Source organism: Mixophyes fleayi, chromosome 1 (genome assembly GCF_038048845.1).
Source record: "Mixophyes fleayi isolate aMixFle1 chromosome 1, aMixFle1.hap1, whole genome shotgun sequence".
Lineage (NCBI taxonomy): Eukaryota > Metazoa > Chordata > Amphibia > Anura > Limnodynastidae > Mixophyes > Mixophyes fleayi.
The window spans coordinates 66504154-66522047 of record NC_134402.1 but is presented as its reverse complement, the minus strand read 5'-3'; the positions used below and the strand labels follow the sequence as shown (position 1 = coordinate 66522047).

The 17894-nt window shown below is 37.9% G+C and overlaps 1 protein-coding gene across 8 annotated transcripts in view; it reads left to right on the top strand.

The window, feature by feature from the left end:
- CLOCK (clock circadian regulator) overlaps positions 1-17894 on the top strand; it is a 62314-nt gene that overhangs the window by 8412 nt on the left and 36008 nt on the right. For 4 of the 8 annotated variants that reach the window (XM_075195871.1, XM_075195861.1, XM_075195802.1 and 1 more), the window contains exons 2-5: positions 10173-10279; positions 12228-12318; positions 12991-13050; positions 17723-17871. In XM_075195871.1, coding sequence (XP_075051972.1) covers positions 12299-12318; positions 12991-13050; positions 17723-17871 — 229 coding nt within the window. In that variant the 5' untranslated portion in view covers positions 10173-10279; positions 12228-12298. Of the gene's footprint in view, positions 1-10172; positions 10280-11363; positions 12037-12227; positions 12319-12990; positions 13051-17722; positions 17872-17894 lie in introns of those variants that run through there. The other 4 variants (XM_075195850.1, XM_075195841.1, XM_075195821.1 and 1 more) reach the window with 3 other exon arrangements.

Genomic DNA, 17894 nt, shown 5'->3' with positions numbered 1-17894 from the left:
TTTGTCAATGGCGCCACCTGCTCCAATTGGCTAGATAGCCAATCAGAAACAAGGGACAGCAAGCTGCACATCTGGCAGCTTTCTCTTGTTAGTTGTTTGTAGAAAATGATTCCTGTACGTGACCATCATTACAAATAAACAAGGGCTGCTCTGGGTTGCCAAGATGACTCATCTGTAAACTGGTGTGCACTCCTCTTGCACTGGAACAATACAGGCTTGTGGCTCCAACATGTTAACATCGCCACTTGCTCCTCTATACACTTTTATTTTCCCACCTGGGACCTCTGTGATAGTGATAATGGCTTCTGAATAGTGTATGTCGGGTGTTTACAGAGATGAAAACAAACTAAATAACTTTCATTGCTGGCACATCTACCACTGTTTGTTCTTGCGCCCTGAGTTATCGTTTTTAGGATACATTGTGTGGTATATGTGAACGTTAATGGTTATGTCCATGCCCAATAGAAGAATAGCTATAACTCCTATCCTACATCAAATTATTTGTTAGATACACTCTAGCTGAGTGTATCTTGCACTTGCCTTTCCTTCAAATTCGTCATCCACTGAGAGGTCATATGCAATCCTCTGTCCATGCCCAACGCCACGTCACCTTACCAATGTTAGCGGTATGAACTAAGTAACGTGAAAAAAGCCGTTTGTGGTACTCTGTTTATACCCAATATAGATGTAGGATAGGAGGTTATAATTGAAAAATAGACACTTGCACATTTAAAGCCCCCAGAATATCTACCAATATGGACTTCTCCTTTTCAAGGTTTAAAAGTGCCATTTTGGACGATCTTTTAAAGTTTTCATTATAAAATTTTATAATGCAAATTTTAAACTATGGGTCAAAACTGATGTAAAAGCTCAGGAGGCGTCATGCAGAAAAATGAACTATGGTAGAATTGATGCATTTGAATGTACTTCTGTGTAGAGAATACATCTGAGAGGTATACAAAGGTTGTGTTATGAATGTGGGACATATAAAGAGGTATATCTTAAATGACAGATGAGCTGGATTAAGCCCTAAATGAAATCTATCCCAATAGGGCCACCCGCTGCCCTCACTGATCCAGAAATTGGTGGTTAGAAGCTGATTGCTATTGGCAACACCTCCACTTGCTTTTTAGAAGGTTTTGATAAATCTACTTCTGTGATTTGTTCTTGCAGTATCGTTTTGTATGTCCCTGTAGAGAAATAGTCCAGTGGAACCTCCCGTCCCCTTCACCTCTTATTGGGCATTTGTTTTCCTTTGTACTGTTTTCCACTACACTGTTCTAACCCTGGCTATTGAAGTTTCATTAGTGTCTTATGTTTTTTTTTTTTTTTTTTATTGAGATGTTTTTGTTCTTGTATAATTCAGCTTGTGCCCAGGTTGAGCATATATTGGTTATAAAGCAGTTGTTATTGCTCAGCAGGCATCTAATCTGATGACTGTGGTGTACTGTGTATGACAGGGAGCCAATTGTTTTTATCAGAGCCGTGCAGGTTAATTTTAGCAGTAGTTGCTAGGAGAGCATTTCACCCCACCTACTTGGTGAGATGGCACACTCCAGAAACAAATTGGTTCTATTCATTTTACTAGGTACATTGCTTTAGAGGGGGAGAGGTGTACAGTTGATCCTGTTGCTTAATACATCCAATCAATAGGTTTGAAGTATCCACAATCTCAAGTGTTTATGTGCTGTTACATGTTGAGTACAGCTCCCATTTGGATTTGTTCTGAACTTTCATGGGAAAAATAAATACAAGCAACTTGTAAGCTGTTTTTTTTTCCATTGTTACAGTTAATTTGTACAGAATGTCCTTCAAAGGCTGCAGTTATGTCAGATTTAATGAATCTGCTTCCAAAAATTAAGCCAAGTAGGCATCTCTGATCTTGGTTCTTAAAAAATAGTCAGACTAGTTATGTTGTACAGTATCATTCCCCCCCAACCCCCCCCCCCCCCCCCCACCCCTTTTTTTTTTTTTTTTTAGAAAAGAGCAATATGCTTTGTGTTTGGTAAACTAGTTATTTGAAGGTATTACAAAAAAATTGTATAATGAACCCAACCCCCCACCCCCTGCTTTTTCATGAAGCTTCGTTTTTCTGTGCTATGTGTAAAAAGGTCAGGGCTCCCTTTAATGTATACCTGCCATTATACACCGTAGAGTAAGCCACCTACACAGTGGGGGCAGGCATTATGTGGGCCAAAAGGCCATATATCCGTGAGATCCTCATACCTAGTGAATTGATAGGTTGCCGCCATTGAACGGTGAGGCTTTAGTAAAGCGTATTGCAGTTCTTGTCCTTTAGGGTAAAAGTTGTCCGAGCTCACATGTAATAAATAATCTCTCCGTATTTTGCTGGTATCTGGTGTTTACAGAGATGAAAACAAACTAAATACCTCTCATTGCTGGCACATCTACCACTGTTTATTCCTGCGCCCTGAGTTATCGTTTTTAGGATACACTGTGTGGTATATGTAAACGTTAATGGTTCTGTCTATGCCCAATAGAAGAATAGCTATAACCCCTATTCTACATCTAATTATTTGTTAGATACACTCTAGCTGAGTGTATCTTGCACTTGCCTTTCCTTCAAATTCGTCATCCATTGAGAGGTCATATGCAATCCTCTGTCCATGCCCAACGCCATGTCACCTTACCAATGTTAGCGGTATGAACTAAGTAACGTGAAAAAAGCCGTTTGTGGTACTCTGTTTAAACCCAATATAGATGTAGGATAGGGGGTTATAATTGAAAAATAGACACTTGCACATTTAAAGCCCCCAGATTATCTACCAATATGGACTTCTCCTTTCCAACGTTTAAAAGAGCCATTGTGGTCGATCTTTTAACGTTTTCATTATAAAATTTTATAATGCAAATTTTAAACTATGGGTCAAAACTGGTGTAAAAGCTCAGGAGGCGTCATGCAAAAAAGTGAACTATGGTAGAATTGATACATTTGAATGTACTTCTGAGGGGTATACATGTAATAAATAATCTCTCCGTATTTTGCAGTAGTAACGGAAACACATTCTCATCTTGTTCAGTTTGCATGTCATAGAGTTCATATAGTTTGATCAAGGACAGGACCAAAGGTCACAAAATCAGCTTAGAAGTTACTGGTTATATAGAAGCTGGCGTGTCTTCAGTACAGGACAGGTTGAGGGTTTATTGCAAAATCCATTTAAAAATGTAAAATATTTGAGAAAATCTGCAGCTAAACTAGAAACTGATTCAATATGACAGATTATCATACGGCGCTCACAATTATTACATATGGAGAAGTTCCCATATGCCAGTACTGGCCAACCTGTTTCTCTCCAGGTGTAGTGAAACCACAAGTCCCAGCATACCTTGCCAGGTATTGGCTGGCTATCTACTAGCAAAGCATGCTGGGGCTTGTAGTCTGACAACATCTGGAGAGCCACAGGTTGGCCACGCCTGCTATATGCCTACAGTATTATAAAGCCGTGTGCAGATTATAAAGTGCATCTGTTGCCTAGAGACAGCGGAGGCGGTGGGCTTCCCAATATCCAGGAGAATGTAGTCTATTGGTGACCTCACTGAGGTATGAGGCACAAGTACAGCCGACGGCACAGATGTGTCATATAAAGTAACATGCGACAGGGAAGTAAATTACATTCTTGTTGCTTTGTTAAGTAGGAGTTATGTCAGGTCACTAGCAGGTTGCTACAGCCTTGTGGGCCATGAATTGTGCAAGTATTTTATGTGTTAGGGAAAAATGTTAAGGATGTAAAGGAGACAGATCTTTGGGGTTTAAGGTAAATGCAATTTCCCAACTTGTCATTGAGAAACGTAATCATCCTGGTGAAAAGTCCCTGTGACGTAGGACAAGACCCTTCCAGGGGTAGAACATTACCTGCATAGGAGACACCCAGGCACAATGTGTTCTGAAACATGGGAGGCAGATGCAATTATAGTAAAACAAGAGTGACTTGTTTATATCTTGTATCACTCCTCCTTAAAGGTCCACTAACACTGTTTCTTATTCTCCCCTGAACTTGGTGAATATATAATAATTAATTATCTTTTTGCAGCCATTTACCACAGCTTATGCAATGCTCTGTACAAGGAACTATGAAGGAAATAAGTTTTTTGGCTTAGAACACATATATTGTCCATCCTAGCAAAAGGGAATCCTCTATTATGACCATGAAGACATCTTGGGACATATATATATATTTTTGTTTTAATGGGCTAGTTTTCCGGTTTAATTGGATATTAATGATTTTGTAGGAACGCTGCTCTGAATGTTTTTATTGCACCACCAAGCTTGTATATAGCGCTGCAGCCTGATCTCTTCAGTGCAATATGCTTGGCAGGTGTTTTGTGGACCCAAATGGAAGTGTGCCAGATGTCACAGCACAAAGAGTAAATAGTGTGTGTGGTACAGTGACAGTGGATATACCTAGTGACAGTGTGTAGTATATCAAACCGTGCAGGCATGATAAACTGCAAGCAATTTCTAAAAAAAACAATACTTGGTATACAGACCTATTCCCACCACTTGTAGTTCACTGCCTCAGTATAATAAACACTACAACCTCATCCTTTTTTTCTTCCCAATGGTTGTTAGTGGTTTTACTTTATCAGGAATGAGAACACTCTATGGTCATGGAGAGGATTCCTTTCAATTTAGTAATTGGTGGTTTAGTTTAGAAATGATGGCTCCCAATGGTGGTTCAACCAATGAAACTGCCTGTTGCTGTTGGGTAGGAGGGAAGCAAAGTGTTCACTAAGTAAAAAATACTTTACCAGATAATGTGTTAGTGGGGATGGAGAAATTAATGGCAGGGAGACTGTCACAGGCTGAAGATATAGTTTATGGTTTCAGGTCAGGTGTCTTCTGACAAACATTTGTGCTGTTCACAATTTCTCTTATCAATGCTGAATTTTGGGATGTGTGGACTACCTGACAGCCTACTAGCATTATGTTTTCTATTCATGTCCCAGTTGTTACCATTGTCAATCAGGACAGACTATGCCCTGCACGCGTCTGTTGCATATCAGTTTTCTCATTAATAGGCATGTACTTATCCAGTCAGTCGTGCACATCAGGGTAGCCCAAGTGTTTTTAATGACTTTATTTTTAAAGTGTTTATACATTTAAATGAAAATGATAATAAGGTTTTTATATATATATATATATATATATATATATATATTATGTTAGTTTGTCTTGAGTAGTAGAAATTGTTTTTATAGATTTCATTTTATTATGCTATCTTTCAATTATATCTATTATAAGATTAAATGCAGTGTCAAACATAAGAAGTCCGATTATGGGAATATTTTAACCATGCGTAGGAGACAATGGCAAAGTATGAAGCTTTGTATAATCACATTGTATTTGTTATGCTAAAAATTAAAGCCTTTAAATTAAAACCATTCCCTTCCACCTCATCCAGCCAGGAGCTCTCAAACATACTCTTTTTTCCCTTTGAAGTCCTGTGAAGTACAAAATGGTCTCTACAAACGCTAAACGTGGTTGGGAGCCACGCAAGTGGGCCGGGTGTGTGTGCGCATCTTATACTTTAGCGTTTTGTCAAATCCAGACTTCTTCATGCCCATCTGATTAACTGAATTCACCACATATATATATATATATATATATATATATATATATATATATATATATATATATATATATATATATATATATATATATATATATATATATATATATATATATATATATATAAAATTAATATCAATTAACACCATTGTATGCCATGAAAAAGTAAATTATCCTTTAAAATCTCCACAAAAACATGCCAGTGATCTTATTTAGCATGTATAAAGCAACACTGGGTTTAAATTATTATTTTGAGTACAACTAATCAATTTTTTCATGTCACTTTTGTATCATGTGCTCTCTTATCTTCACTTCTAAAGTATGTACTATTTGCAGCATTGTGTTTTTGTTTCACTTTTGTTTGTATGATTATTATCATAGTGTTTTATATGTGTTGTCATTTTTTTTACTGAGGATTTAGGGCTTGTTTTACATTGTATATTAGATGTAGGGCTCTTTAAATATTAGAACTGTGTGAATGAGGTCATCAAACCTGTCGCGTCCACAAATGTTTTAATACATTAGAAATTGGCTTGTCCAATGGTTTGTCTCAGAGAGATCTCTGCGGGAACTGTCTTTTCTCTCATTTGCTTTTGTTGCGGCAAAGGGGTGAGAAGAGATCAATTTATATATAGCAGTTATTAGGCTTAAAAAAACCACATTGTATTCTAATGGATAAAAACATGTTTCTATGTTTAGAAAAGCAACTTTTCATGCAGTATTTTTGTTCTTGTTCTTCTTCTACCATTTATTCTAGGCTTAAGTGCTAAAAAAAAAAATAATTTATTCTTTGCTTGTGTACAGAAACAATGTGTTCTCGGCTGAACCCTTGCGGGGAAAGTAGGTAACTGGGCCAGCAGGTTATTAGGACAATAGAGAATAAGTGAGTTCATTGACTTACTCTACCGTCTTTTACAGTGTGCTAGATAAATCCCTTCTGGTCTGTTTACACAGCACACCAATGCAGTGATCTTCCCAAAGCCTTTCTTCACATAGGACCAGACGTGGTTAATATAACACATGCAGCATTTGTTCAGCATATAAGGAAAACGGATTCATTATTAGTTGCTGTATTTTTTCACCTCAATAGTTTGCTTATGTGTAATTAGCAAATACAGAGCACAGTACTGTTACACAGAAAATAAATCATAGAAAATACCAAGATTGGCTAAGCTGTGCAGGTTGTAGCCTGTTCCTAGATCTAAAGGCAAACTGGAGTAGGTCACTAAAGAGTGTCTATAGAAAATGGCTAAATATAGATGAGGGTTATTCTTAGGAGATAAACCCTTGGTGTCTGTTATACGCGCACACAACTCATAGCTACCTGCTCTCCCGTATTGTCCTGGAGATGACCTGAACTCCCAGGAAGGTAGGCTAATCTCCTTGATTGTCACTGTGGGGCATATTCAATTGTCGACGGAAACGCAGAAAATCTTGCGCTATTACGGTAATAGTGCGCAGAAAAAACGTTATTACGGTAGTTTTCACGCTGGATTTCAGTTCGCAGCTCCCTGAGCCACGAGCTGAAATCCAGCTAACTATTACCGTAATAACGGTAATCGTTTTAACGCGACGGGGAATCCGGACAATTGAATATGCCCCTGTGACTACCATACTGCTTGAAAATGGCAGCCCCTCTTCTAAATGGGGACAGGTTATATTGTACATTTATTATATTGTGTTTCCCTCTAGTCATTCCACTAGATAACTGAGCTCTCATATTACCCTACATGTAGAATAGAACAATGAGATTCAGTCATGTATTTAGCAAGATGAAGAACTATACTACAGGAAAATGTCCTCCACTCCCCAGCATATCATTGAAGTCATTTATCATTCTTCTCCCCAGTGTTTTCAACATGCTAGGGAGATTGTCCTGTACACAGATTATAATAGGCAAGATACAGTTCTAGATCTATACTGTATACAGGCTATACATATATATTGTTTACACAGTATTTATAAGGAAGAGGTACGCTGCAAGAAAATGGCTACCGCTGTCCTGTGTGACTGTCTGTATATGTCATTGTTGTCTACTTCCTGAAACCTTGTGAGACCTCCCAGGAAAGTAGGCTAACCTCCCGGATCCCTGCCTCTTGAACGACTGGCTTGCGCACATATTGACGCGAGCCAGCACTGGAACACTAGCCAGTATGTGCATAATTATATTTTCAGTGTTCTCCTATTTATCAAGCCCTATCAATTGTCACAGCGATAGACCTTTTTTTTTTCTGCTTTGCTCTATTTATTCACCTTGTTAACACACGCATTTGGGCCCCTTCTGCTTGGGAAATCTTGTTATTTATAAAGCAGCGCAGCAGTAATTTCACGCCACAAGCAAACCTTTTACAGTAAATTAAAGATATTTCCTTTAGCCCTGCTGCACAATACAACCTATGGTGGCATGCTAAGCGCAGTACTATAGGTTCTACCTAGTAGTGCTGGACACACACAATGGCAGCACTAGATATGCCCATAGGTAGAGCTAGACACGCCCCTTGGGTGGAGCAGATCACCCCCCCCCCCTCCCTTCGGAAGCTCTATGCTGCAAGCGTGGCCCCTAGGTGTTACTTGTATGACCTCCCTGAAATGATTATCATTAGTTATCCTTTAAAATTTTGAAGCTACTTGAACTACCCTGTATATAATCACTGTTTACTGAATAGCATAATAGTGCACTTTTTTGCATTTTGCAAACGAACGTGTTTCGATCCTAATATAACCTTTCTCAAGGTTGAGGGTGGTACCAACCTCACCTTCTATTTTTACTGGGCAATCATATTCACATGTGTAACTTTAATCATGCATTAAATATCTTTTTGCATATTGGCTCAGATATTCTGCCTAAACTATCAAATAAATTCCTATGATTTTACACCTAAAATACTTGCTATGTGATGCTTTTATTTGATTTTGTTTATGCAAGTGTTTTTAATCAAGTTTATATCCATCGATAAATGGTTATACACTCAATGGATCCTATTCCCTCTCTTTTTATATGAGTTGATATAATCCCTACATGAGAGAGTTGGAGTTTCCACCTAAAAGGATTACAGAGGTATGTATATATATATATATATATATATATATATATATATATATATATATATATTCAAAGGCGTGAAGACTTTATATGTCTGCAAGCACAAAAGGGTGTTGATGACACATGTAAACGAACAAACAAACATTTGGTATACCTGTGCGGACCAGTTGAAGCAGCCCACTATTATCCAACACACAATCCACCAAAATGTGATAAAACTCGTATATAAGAAATAATATGGAAACTAGGACTGAAGCTTACAACTTGATATAATAAACAAAAGAAATAACAAATAAATAAGTCCCAATGCAACAATATGTAAAATGATTCATAACAAGTCCGAGAGTCCAGGAAGTCTATGCAACCGAAGTTCCTATGGAATCCTGATGATCTCCTCCACAGATGTTCATATATAGAAATAAACCAGAAAATCACATCATAGTGTAACCTGTATTTGCTGACTGGAGTGATATCGAAAGACCCTGTTAAACCAGTGTGTATTTAGCCTTACAACAACAACATCATGTGATAGAGTTCCGTCCCATTTGGGTTTGAACTTACAAGATATAGATCTTATATCAGTGTGGTTCAAAAATGCTGTGTAGGTCTCCACCCAACTGTTGGGATCAGTCCTCTCTTGGTGAACTAGATAGATTGCATTATACTTGGCTTTTACAGGGGTTTTATTTTTCCTGCTACTCAGCTGTCCAGTTACAGCGGTCCATACTGTTTGACTAAATTGTGTTGTAATTCTTTTTAGTGCATCCTGACAGTCTGGGCTAAGGGGTTTTGTGTGATTAGGTGTAAGCATTAATAGTTCATGTACCAGTGTCCTAAAGTATAAACTACTTTGTACATATAAAAATGAAACAAAAAATAAACATATATTTCTAAAGTGTTCCCTGCAGAGATGAACGATTTTGTGACCGTGAAATCGGCACGTTTTGTTTTTACGTTGTTCACGTTGACAGGCTTACTGATTGGGGCACTGCTGCTGAAAAGTAACTGTACTATTTATGTTTATAGATGGCACCATGCCCTTGTTCTGTGCCAGGTATATATCACAATGCTGTGCCACGGATGAGTTATGACCCCCTTTTGGTTAAGCCCAGTGCCTGTTTTATTTTTTGGCATGAGCCCAGCGTGTGCTGGTTTATGTGTGAAACTCACTCTCCTCATTGACTACCATTTGTTTTAGTGTATTAACCACCACTTCACTATGTAATGTGCTGCAGTGTATATACTGGTGCCGGATATGTAAAATAACTACACAAGGTTAGGGCCTTCCTACTGGTGCCACTGCTGCTAATGGTGAAGTTAATCATGGACTTTAAGGCTGCCTTGCTATCTATTTTTTAAGAAAGCCTTTCCCATGGCTCGCAGAACACTAGGATCTCATCCTGTGACCTGAAGATGATATTGAGTTATTTAATATAACCCATGTATGGCTCTTCAAGACTATATTTTATGATGAGTATAAGGTGTTTCCTTAAGGTTTAGAGATATGTGATTATTTCCGTCTTCTCCACATTCTTTCAGACTTGAATATAGAGATGCTGCGGTCAGTGGTGGTTTTGGAGACTTAACTCTCCTACCAACCATCCACCCTGTAGAGGAGATCATTCACATTGACCACACACAGCGCGGTAATATGTAATGGTATGGCTCGGCTCGGCTCAGCTCATATGCATAGTTTTGTAATGGGGAAAAAAAAAATGCAATGTACACCTTTTATATCAGGGTAGTGGCATAAGTGCCCTTTATCTATAGTGTGAATCATCAGACTGTAACAGATCCATCCTATAAGGGCTGCTACTGTTGTGATAATCTGGAGTTGTCAATGAATATGATAATCATCTATACATAGTGACATATACCCATATATTTCAGTGCACATGAATACGAACATTTAGGTCACACGAGAGGAACAAATGGGTTCACAGCCGAACAGACGCTATCCTTTTCTTCCGTATAGTATAATGCCCATACTACTGTTATATATAAATGATCTAAGTATACACGTGTAGGACCGAAAAAAAATAATGCTATTGTTGGTGCACACATGGCATCATTGAAAACAATTTAAAATATCAATTTTTATTAAAATGTATTATAATGTACACTTGTTACAACTCCAGTACTATACAAAATATTTAAAATTTAGAAGGTGAAAAAAAAGAACAAAAGATGAGTAAAATCATTTCTGACAGCAGCGGTTAGCACATAACAGACTTATATCACAGTAACCGCTGTTAGTAATGCAGCTGACGCACGTTTCGGTCCCTCAGCTTGATTGTGGATTTTGGCTATGTTACTGTGACGTATGTCTGTTATGTGATCTTAAGCTCACTATCTGCCGGTTAAGGTGCCCGAGTATTATACAGGACTGGGAGGCAGAAATTCACCTATTCTAGTTTCTCAACAGATTGGTAGAGGGTCACTCTGACTGCATTCAATTAGCAGCTATTCAAGTGTATGAGATCTTTCATAAGCAGAACTGATCAGGGTACCCCAGCAATTTACCCGTTCTAATTGGCGATCTGTCCCGAGGATATGGCTTATTTTTGATATACAAGTACTTGAACAGTCCGCTCATTTTTCACACTTGCCATCAAGGGGCATTATATCAATAGGAGTCCAATATTCTACGTACCAGTTGGCCTGCTATTACATTATACTAATGAATTGACTCTTATTACAGATGGGGTGTGAGAAAAAGTAAGCGTTATTTCTTTGAAAAAAATAAATAAATCTGCGTGAGGTGTCTCGTGGCCGTTCCAGAGGCACCTTGCGCGGATTTTTTTGGAATTGATTCTGCCCCTAAATCGTCAAGCCATTTAATTGAAACGAAGGAGAATTGTCCAAGCGTTACATCATCGATACCATGTTATTCAGCGCATAATTCTATAGGACCTGTAATTTATTAGCACTTAGTTTATCCCATAAAGGGAAAGTAGACTTTATCTGGTCTTCAGGATATATAATATGAAAAGGGTAACCCTATCAGAAAGTGTTTGGCATTAATAAGTATGACACTTGCAGTGAACATTTGTACCTTATTGGCCCTTTATTTAATTATATGTATCCACCCATTAGGTACGTTCACATAAAAATATACCTTTTTTTTAAATATTTGTGTTCTTCTCTCGAGTAGAACTGCATGGATTTTGGTAACCAGAGCATTGGAATTTCTGATACTACAGTTTCCTTTGTTAAGAGCCGTCTCGTGTTTTTGTTTTTCTCTGCACTAGTGAACTTTATTTGCTCCTGAATGTTGTTTGCTTAACTTGGCAGCTACCCTGGTCATGATTACACCAACAGAAAGTAAACCTGTCGAATGTCCTGCTGCAAAGGAGTCTGGGAGCAAAACGCTACTTTTGTTTTTGTTTTACTCCAAGATCAGGTTAATTATTAGGAATCCTATTTTATTTTATGTCAAAGTTAGGAACAGTTAATTCTGTATTTATTTTGTAGACACTACCTACTTGGCCACGCAGCCCAGTTTGTCCAGTACCGTTAATTAAAGTAGTTTGAGAGACATTTTAGACATGTCAGTCCTAATCTTTGAATGTTTCTTTTACAACCTTTTCACAGACTAGCATACAAATGTCTCCTACAAGGCTAAAGTGTGGCATTTTCTGCTTTTTTCCATAAGCAGCCATAAGATGAGCTCCATTACAGACAGGTAAGTGTGCCTCTAAGCCCATCTTTAGTTTCTCACCTGTGGTTTTGGTATGTTTTGTGACTTGGGGCTCGTGTTAAAATTAGGCGTTCAAACCAGATTCTTAGAACCTGTTTAATGAAATTTAACGCTGACTGTCCGAAACAGAATGGCCATGCATATATAGGCTTTAATGACAATTGTAAGCCTCCCTTTGTTGCAGTGTTCAAGAGCGTTTCCGCTCATTAAGTACGGAGCAAATCATGCTGCAAGGAGTGTTGACAATGATCTGTTCAAAGCAATGACAACGTTTTGTCTTTGCTTTTAGGAAGCTTTATTTTGTACTGCCCATGTTGAATGAGCTCTTAGGGAGCAGGTTAATATTTGGAAAATAATACTACTGTACCAAAAATGTTGAATTTCCAGAGCTGGCAACAGCAGCTGACTTTCCAGCTAAACTTCACCTGTAGTAGTCTGTATCTAAGGTATGACTGTGGATGGGGGATGTAGTTGTTGCCGTCACCTATACCCCAGGAATATCCTATTTATATTCACGTCTTATGTATTGGAATGAGATGAAGAGTGGAGCCAGTAGTTCTATATACATGAAGTGTGAGGCTTCTGTCTTTACTGCAAAGTTGTGTAGCAGCCCCATTATCATTTATTTAGTCTGTAACAACATTTGTGTTTTCATAGAGATGACGGGAGTATTTTTGATGGGCTTGTTGAAGAAGATGACAAAGATAAAGCAAAAAGGTATGTTACGTTACATTGTTTCCATGTATTCAGTCTTCAAATTTCACAAATTATTTTTAAATAGCGATTCAACTGTCAGAATTTTTTTTTTCTCCACAAGCAATCTAAGTATTATAGGATAACAAAACCTAAATAAATTAAGTTGTCCACTATATCTTAGTAAAAAAAAAAAAAGGTTCAGCCCTGTATATCCTCATCCTTCATCACAATCTGTATTAAGCACACAGCATAGTCATTATACAAAGTACACCTGATCGAGGGCAAAAGTATCAAATTGCATAGCATTTCACTAATTGTTTCTGTTACATCACTGCCACTATTTACAATAGGATTCCACAATCACAAATCCTAGCTCTCCACTACCTCAGAGCGATGCAAAGCAAAGGCTCCCAAAGCAGTATTATTTTCTTTGAAAGGATAGAACAAAGAGCAAGAGGAACATATGTAGTTAACTATAAATGCCAGTTAGTTCAGAAATGTTATTTAGTTAGTAATACACATGTTTTATGTATGACAGGTAAGCTAGCATCAACATTTCCATGCATGGCATGTATTGCGAAGATATTTTGTAATATCTTTATAGAACGAGTGTTAAGTCCGCTAACATGAATATTATCACATCTTCATCTCCTAATAATGACATTAACACATTGGATTTGTGTCGTTAATGACCAAAAGTGGCTTTAGTTGCTCTGTATGTCATCTGGGTTCAGCCAGGTGTTATAACACTTAGGGTAGATTCAATTCCCCACGTCGTTGTTCAGAACAACGCAGGATGCGCATCTATTACCGTTACAACGGTAATACATGCGCATCATTACAACGGTAATAGATGCGCATCATTACCGTTAGTACAGTAATTTCAACGCTAGTTTTTGCTTGCCGCAATATGAGCCACAAGCAGAAATCCACATTAAAATTACTGTACTAACGGTAATGTGCGGTCTGCACTGTAATAAATAACAATGTAGGACATTGAATCTTCCTCTTAATCAGTACTTCAGTAGTGAAACGGTCACAATTAGGGTGACCTTTAAATATGTCCCTGGTGGCACTAATGCCAACACATTTCTGTTGCAAGTGCCTGTTCATTGACCTGGTGTTATATAACTGATTGAATTGCAACATTTTACATAACAGCGGCCGAAACATTCACCACTAAGCAAACACTGGCTTCTAAGAATTTTTGCTGTAATATCTAACTACACCAAACAATTTAAGCTCTAAAAACAAATCTTCCTCTCCGCCAGTGCTTTTTTTGCTTTCTAATGTTGCTCTGAAATCTTTCATCCTCATACCGGACAATATTTAGTCTACGTGACAGCTAGGAATTGCATTTGAATTTTGTTTTATCTTTATTTTTTTTGCCATGCAATTTAAACTTTCTACTTCAGTGCACCTGTCCTAACAATGGACCTCTTTTACCAAGCTCACTACATGCATAGAACAACCCCCCTTGGTTCTGCACTATATCTCCTAGATGGTCAGAAGTGCACATCTGTTCTCAGGAGTCATGTTACAACCTAGAAGTGCACCTAGCTGGAGAAACCTTACTGCGCTCCATGTAACAGCATAAACATCATATCATTTGTGGTTTAAATTAGTTGCAAGAGGACCGAGGGACTGCCTTTATAGTGTGTGTAGCATATTTGTGTGGTTGGAAGTTTTTGTTTTACATTGGGAAAGATGCGCATGGAAAGGCACTTTGCTTCCATATTGCTATGGGAATGTGCTTAATGGTCCTGATTCACTAAGGAAAGTAAGGCAAAAAAATTAGTAAGTTTTCTCCTGGGCAAAACCATGTTACAATGCAAGGGGTGCAAATTAGTTTTCTATTTTGCACATAAGTTACATAAAATACTGTCTGATTTTTCATGTAGCACACAAATACTTGATGGCTTATTTGTACGCTGAAATTCAAAGTTGATCTAGGACATACCCTACCCCAACTATAAATCTGCCATCACATTTTAGCTTTGCCTCCCCCTCCAATGCAACATGATTTTGCCAAGGTGAAAAGTTACTTTCCTTTCCTAAATGAATCGGGCCCAATGAGTCCCGACCTAGTCTAACCTACGCCAACTCAGAACTGGTGCAAAATTGTCCTTCTGGGACATGAAGGACAACAATAATAATGGGACATGAAGAACAACAATAAAGAGCCAATGGATGCAAATAAAATAATCATAAACGTATATTTGAAAGTAACTAAGGTATTATGTGCTGGTGGTGTTGGAGCTTGAATATGAGAGTTAGAAATGAAAGTCTATCCTGTATTTGAAGTTATGGGGATTTGGGGTGTATTGCTAGTGGACTGGATGGAAGTGACCTATGGGGGGATTTTGGGTAAGCTGGTATATGGGGTGTACGGTGGTTGGCAGGCTACGGAGGTTAGCGAGCTATACAGCTGGGTGTAGTCATGGGTCCAGTATGGACTTCATGTCAAAATCTATATTTAGGCCATGGGGAGTGAGTGTTTTCAGATCATAGATCCATCTTGTCTCTTCTCTGTTAATTTGTCTGGTGTAATCTCCCCCTCTCCAGTTCTTTTGAATTTGCTTGATGGCCATAAATTTCAGGCCTTCAGGATTGCACTGGTGTGTTTTGAGAAAGTGGTCGGATACGCTGTGAAGTGAGTATCCTTTTTTGATATTGCGGATGTGTTCAGAGATTCTTACTTTCAATGTTCTAATTGTGCGTCCAATATATTGTAATTTACACGTGCATTCTAATAAATAGATAATGTTGGTGCTGTTGCAGGATAGGAATTGGTCTATGTGGTATTTTTTGTTGGTGGTTTGAGAATGGAAGATGATTATGGGTTTGGTAGTTCTGACGTTCAAGTTTTTGCAGCCTACACATGTGCCACAGTGGTAGAATCCACTAGGTTTAGATGAAACCATGCATGTTTGTCTTAATTGCGGCGGGGGGATGTGGTTACGTACCAAAGCCCTGTTGAGGCTAGGTGCCTTTCTGAAAATGACCTTGGGTTTTGGTGGCAGTACACAGTGTAGAACAGGGTCTTTGAGGAGGATGTTCCAGTGGATCATGCCCGATGTGGACTGCTGTTTTTTTTTTTGTTTTTTTTTTTTTTCATTTTATTTATAGATATTTTTTTTTTAAATGTTTGTGATTGTGGAGTTAAAAGCTTTCAGGGAGAGGCTAGGCGGCAGCAATTTGGACGGCTCTAGACGATATCATTGCTGGCTGAGTAAAATCTGACACTTCATTTCCATAACATCCTTTAAAACAATGCTCATTATACATGGGACGACTTTTAGTTTTATTTGTTCTGTTTTTTTGGGATAATGTATCCATATATGCTTGCCAGATGCTGTGCTTCCACTTACCAGGTCAGGGTATTAGATGTGCTTATGCAGTATATAAGTATTTGTTATGTAAAATATGATGTGCACGGTATTTTACACCTAATGTTTCAGTTTTACTCTCAACTTGAACTTACAATATAATTTTGGAGCGTGGAACATAAGATATCAGTGCTGGGATTTTAGCCTGGTCTCACGCAAGTTTCTCATTGTTATACAGTGATTTCACATCTATGAAGCACCCTCATTATAGCATTTGTCTGGTTTTATCTTCACTTTTTCTACCATGTCTGTATGTTCTAAGCTTGTAAATCACTTTATGCTATATCCATTAATGTGGCTTCATCCACACTTCCTAGCTTGCCTGTGCCTTATACTGTATAAATTACTGTTTTCTATATTTGTCCATATGTCTTGTATGTGAAGTAATGTATAATAAGATTAATAAAATTAGAACCACATTAAAGCTTTTGTTTGAGCACTTTTATAAAGATAAGGAACTTTGTGAATCATAATATCAATTTAATATTGGTATATGTTGTATTTTGTTAAGTGTTTGTCCTTGTAATGACTGAAGAATTCTATTAATATGTATATATCTTTAGGAGTTGACATACAGTGGCTATAAAAGTTTTTATCCACTTTGGTATAGTTCACATTTTATTATCTTACATCATGGCATCTAAATAGATTTGGGGGATCCTTAACACTATTCAATACAAAATTCTTTGTATTGTCAAAAATTCAACTCTAAATCTTAGATTATACGATAACAATTAATTAGATATGCAAAACTGCAATACTTGTTAGAGGCACCTTTATCTGCAATTACAGTTGTGAGTTGTTTTGGGCTGGAAAACAACTGCCATTGGGAATCACTTTGTAGGTGGCTCAGGGAATAATAGTTCAGCCATCACATATGTTCTATGATTTATCTAGTTATATTTCTGACTCTCTAGATCAGGATTTTCCCTGACCTTAATACATGAATTCCTTTCATGAGATTTATGATCCCATTCATTAATATGCAATCAAATGATTAGCACCCAAATAGATGACTATACAAAGAGTTGTGTGACCAGTCTCTGGAAATGGAGCTGGGCAAACATACTATAGGGCACAATATAATGCCTGTATCACTGACCACTCGCACACTGATCTTAGCCTCCACATGCTGGACCTGTGTGGCAATGTTTAAGAAGATTGTGCTTCAACACTGCTGCATATTGTACCTTGTTCCCTTATTCTTAGGTTTCATTTGTAAAATGTGTTATTAAATACATCTGTAGGATATGTGGAGTTCTGGACTGTATGAGCGCTATAACGTGATTGCATTCATCTTGTAGGGTGTCTCGGAACAAGTCTGAGAAGAAGCGTAGAGACCAGTTTAACGTGCTCATTAAGGAGCTTGGCTCTATGCTGCCAGGGAATGCCCGGAAGATGGATAAATCCACAGTGTTGCAAAAGAGCATCGATTTCCTGCGGAAACACAAAGGTGTGTGAATAATCATCCTCCAC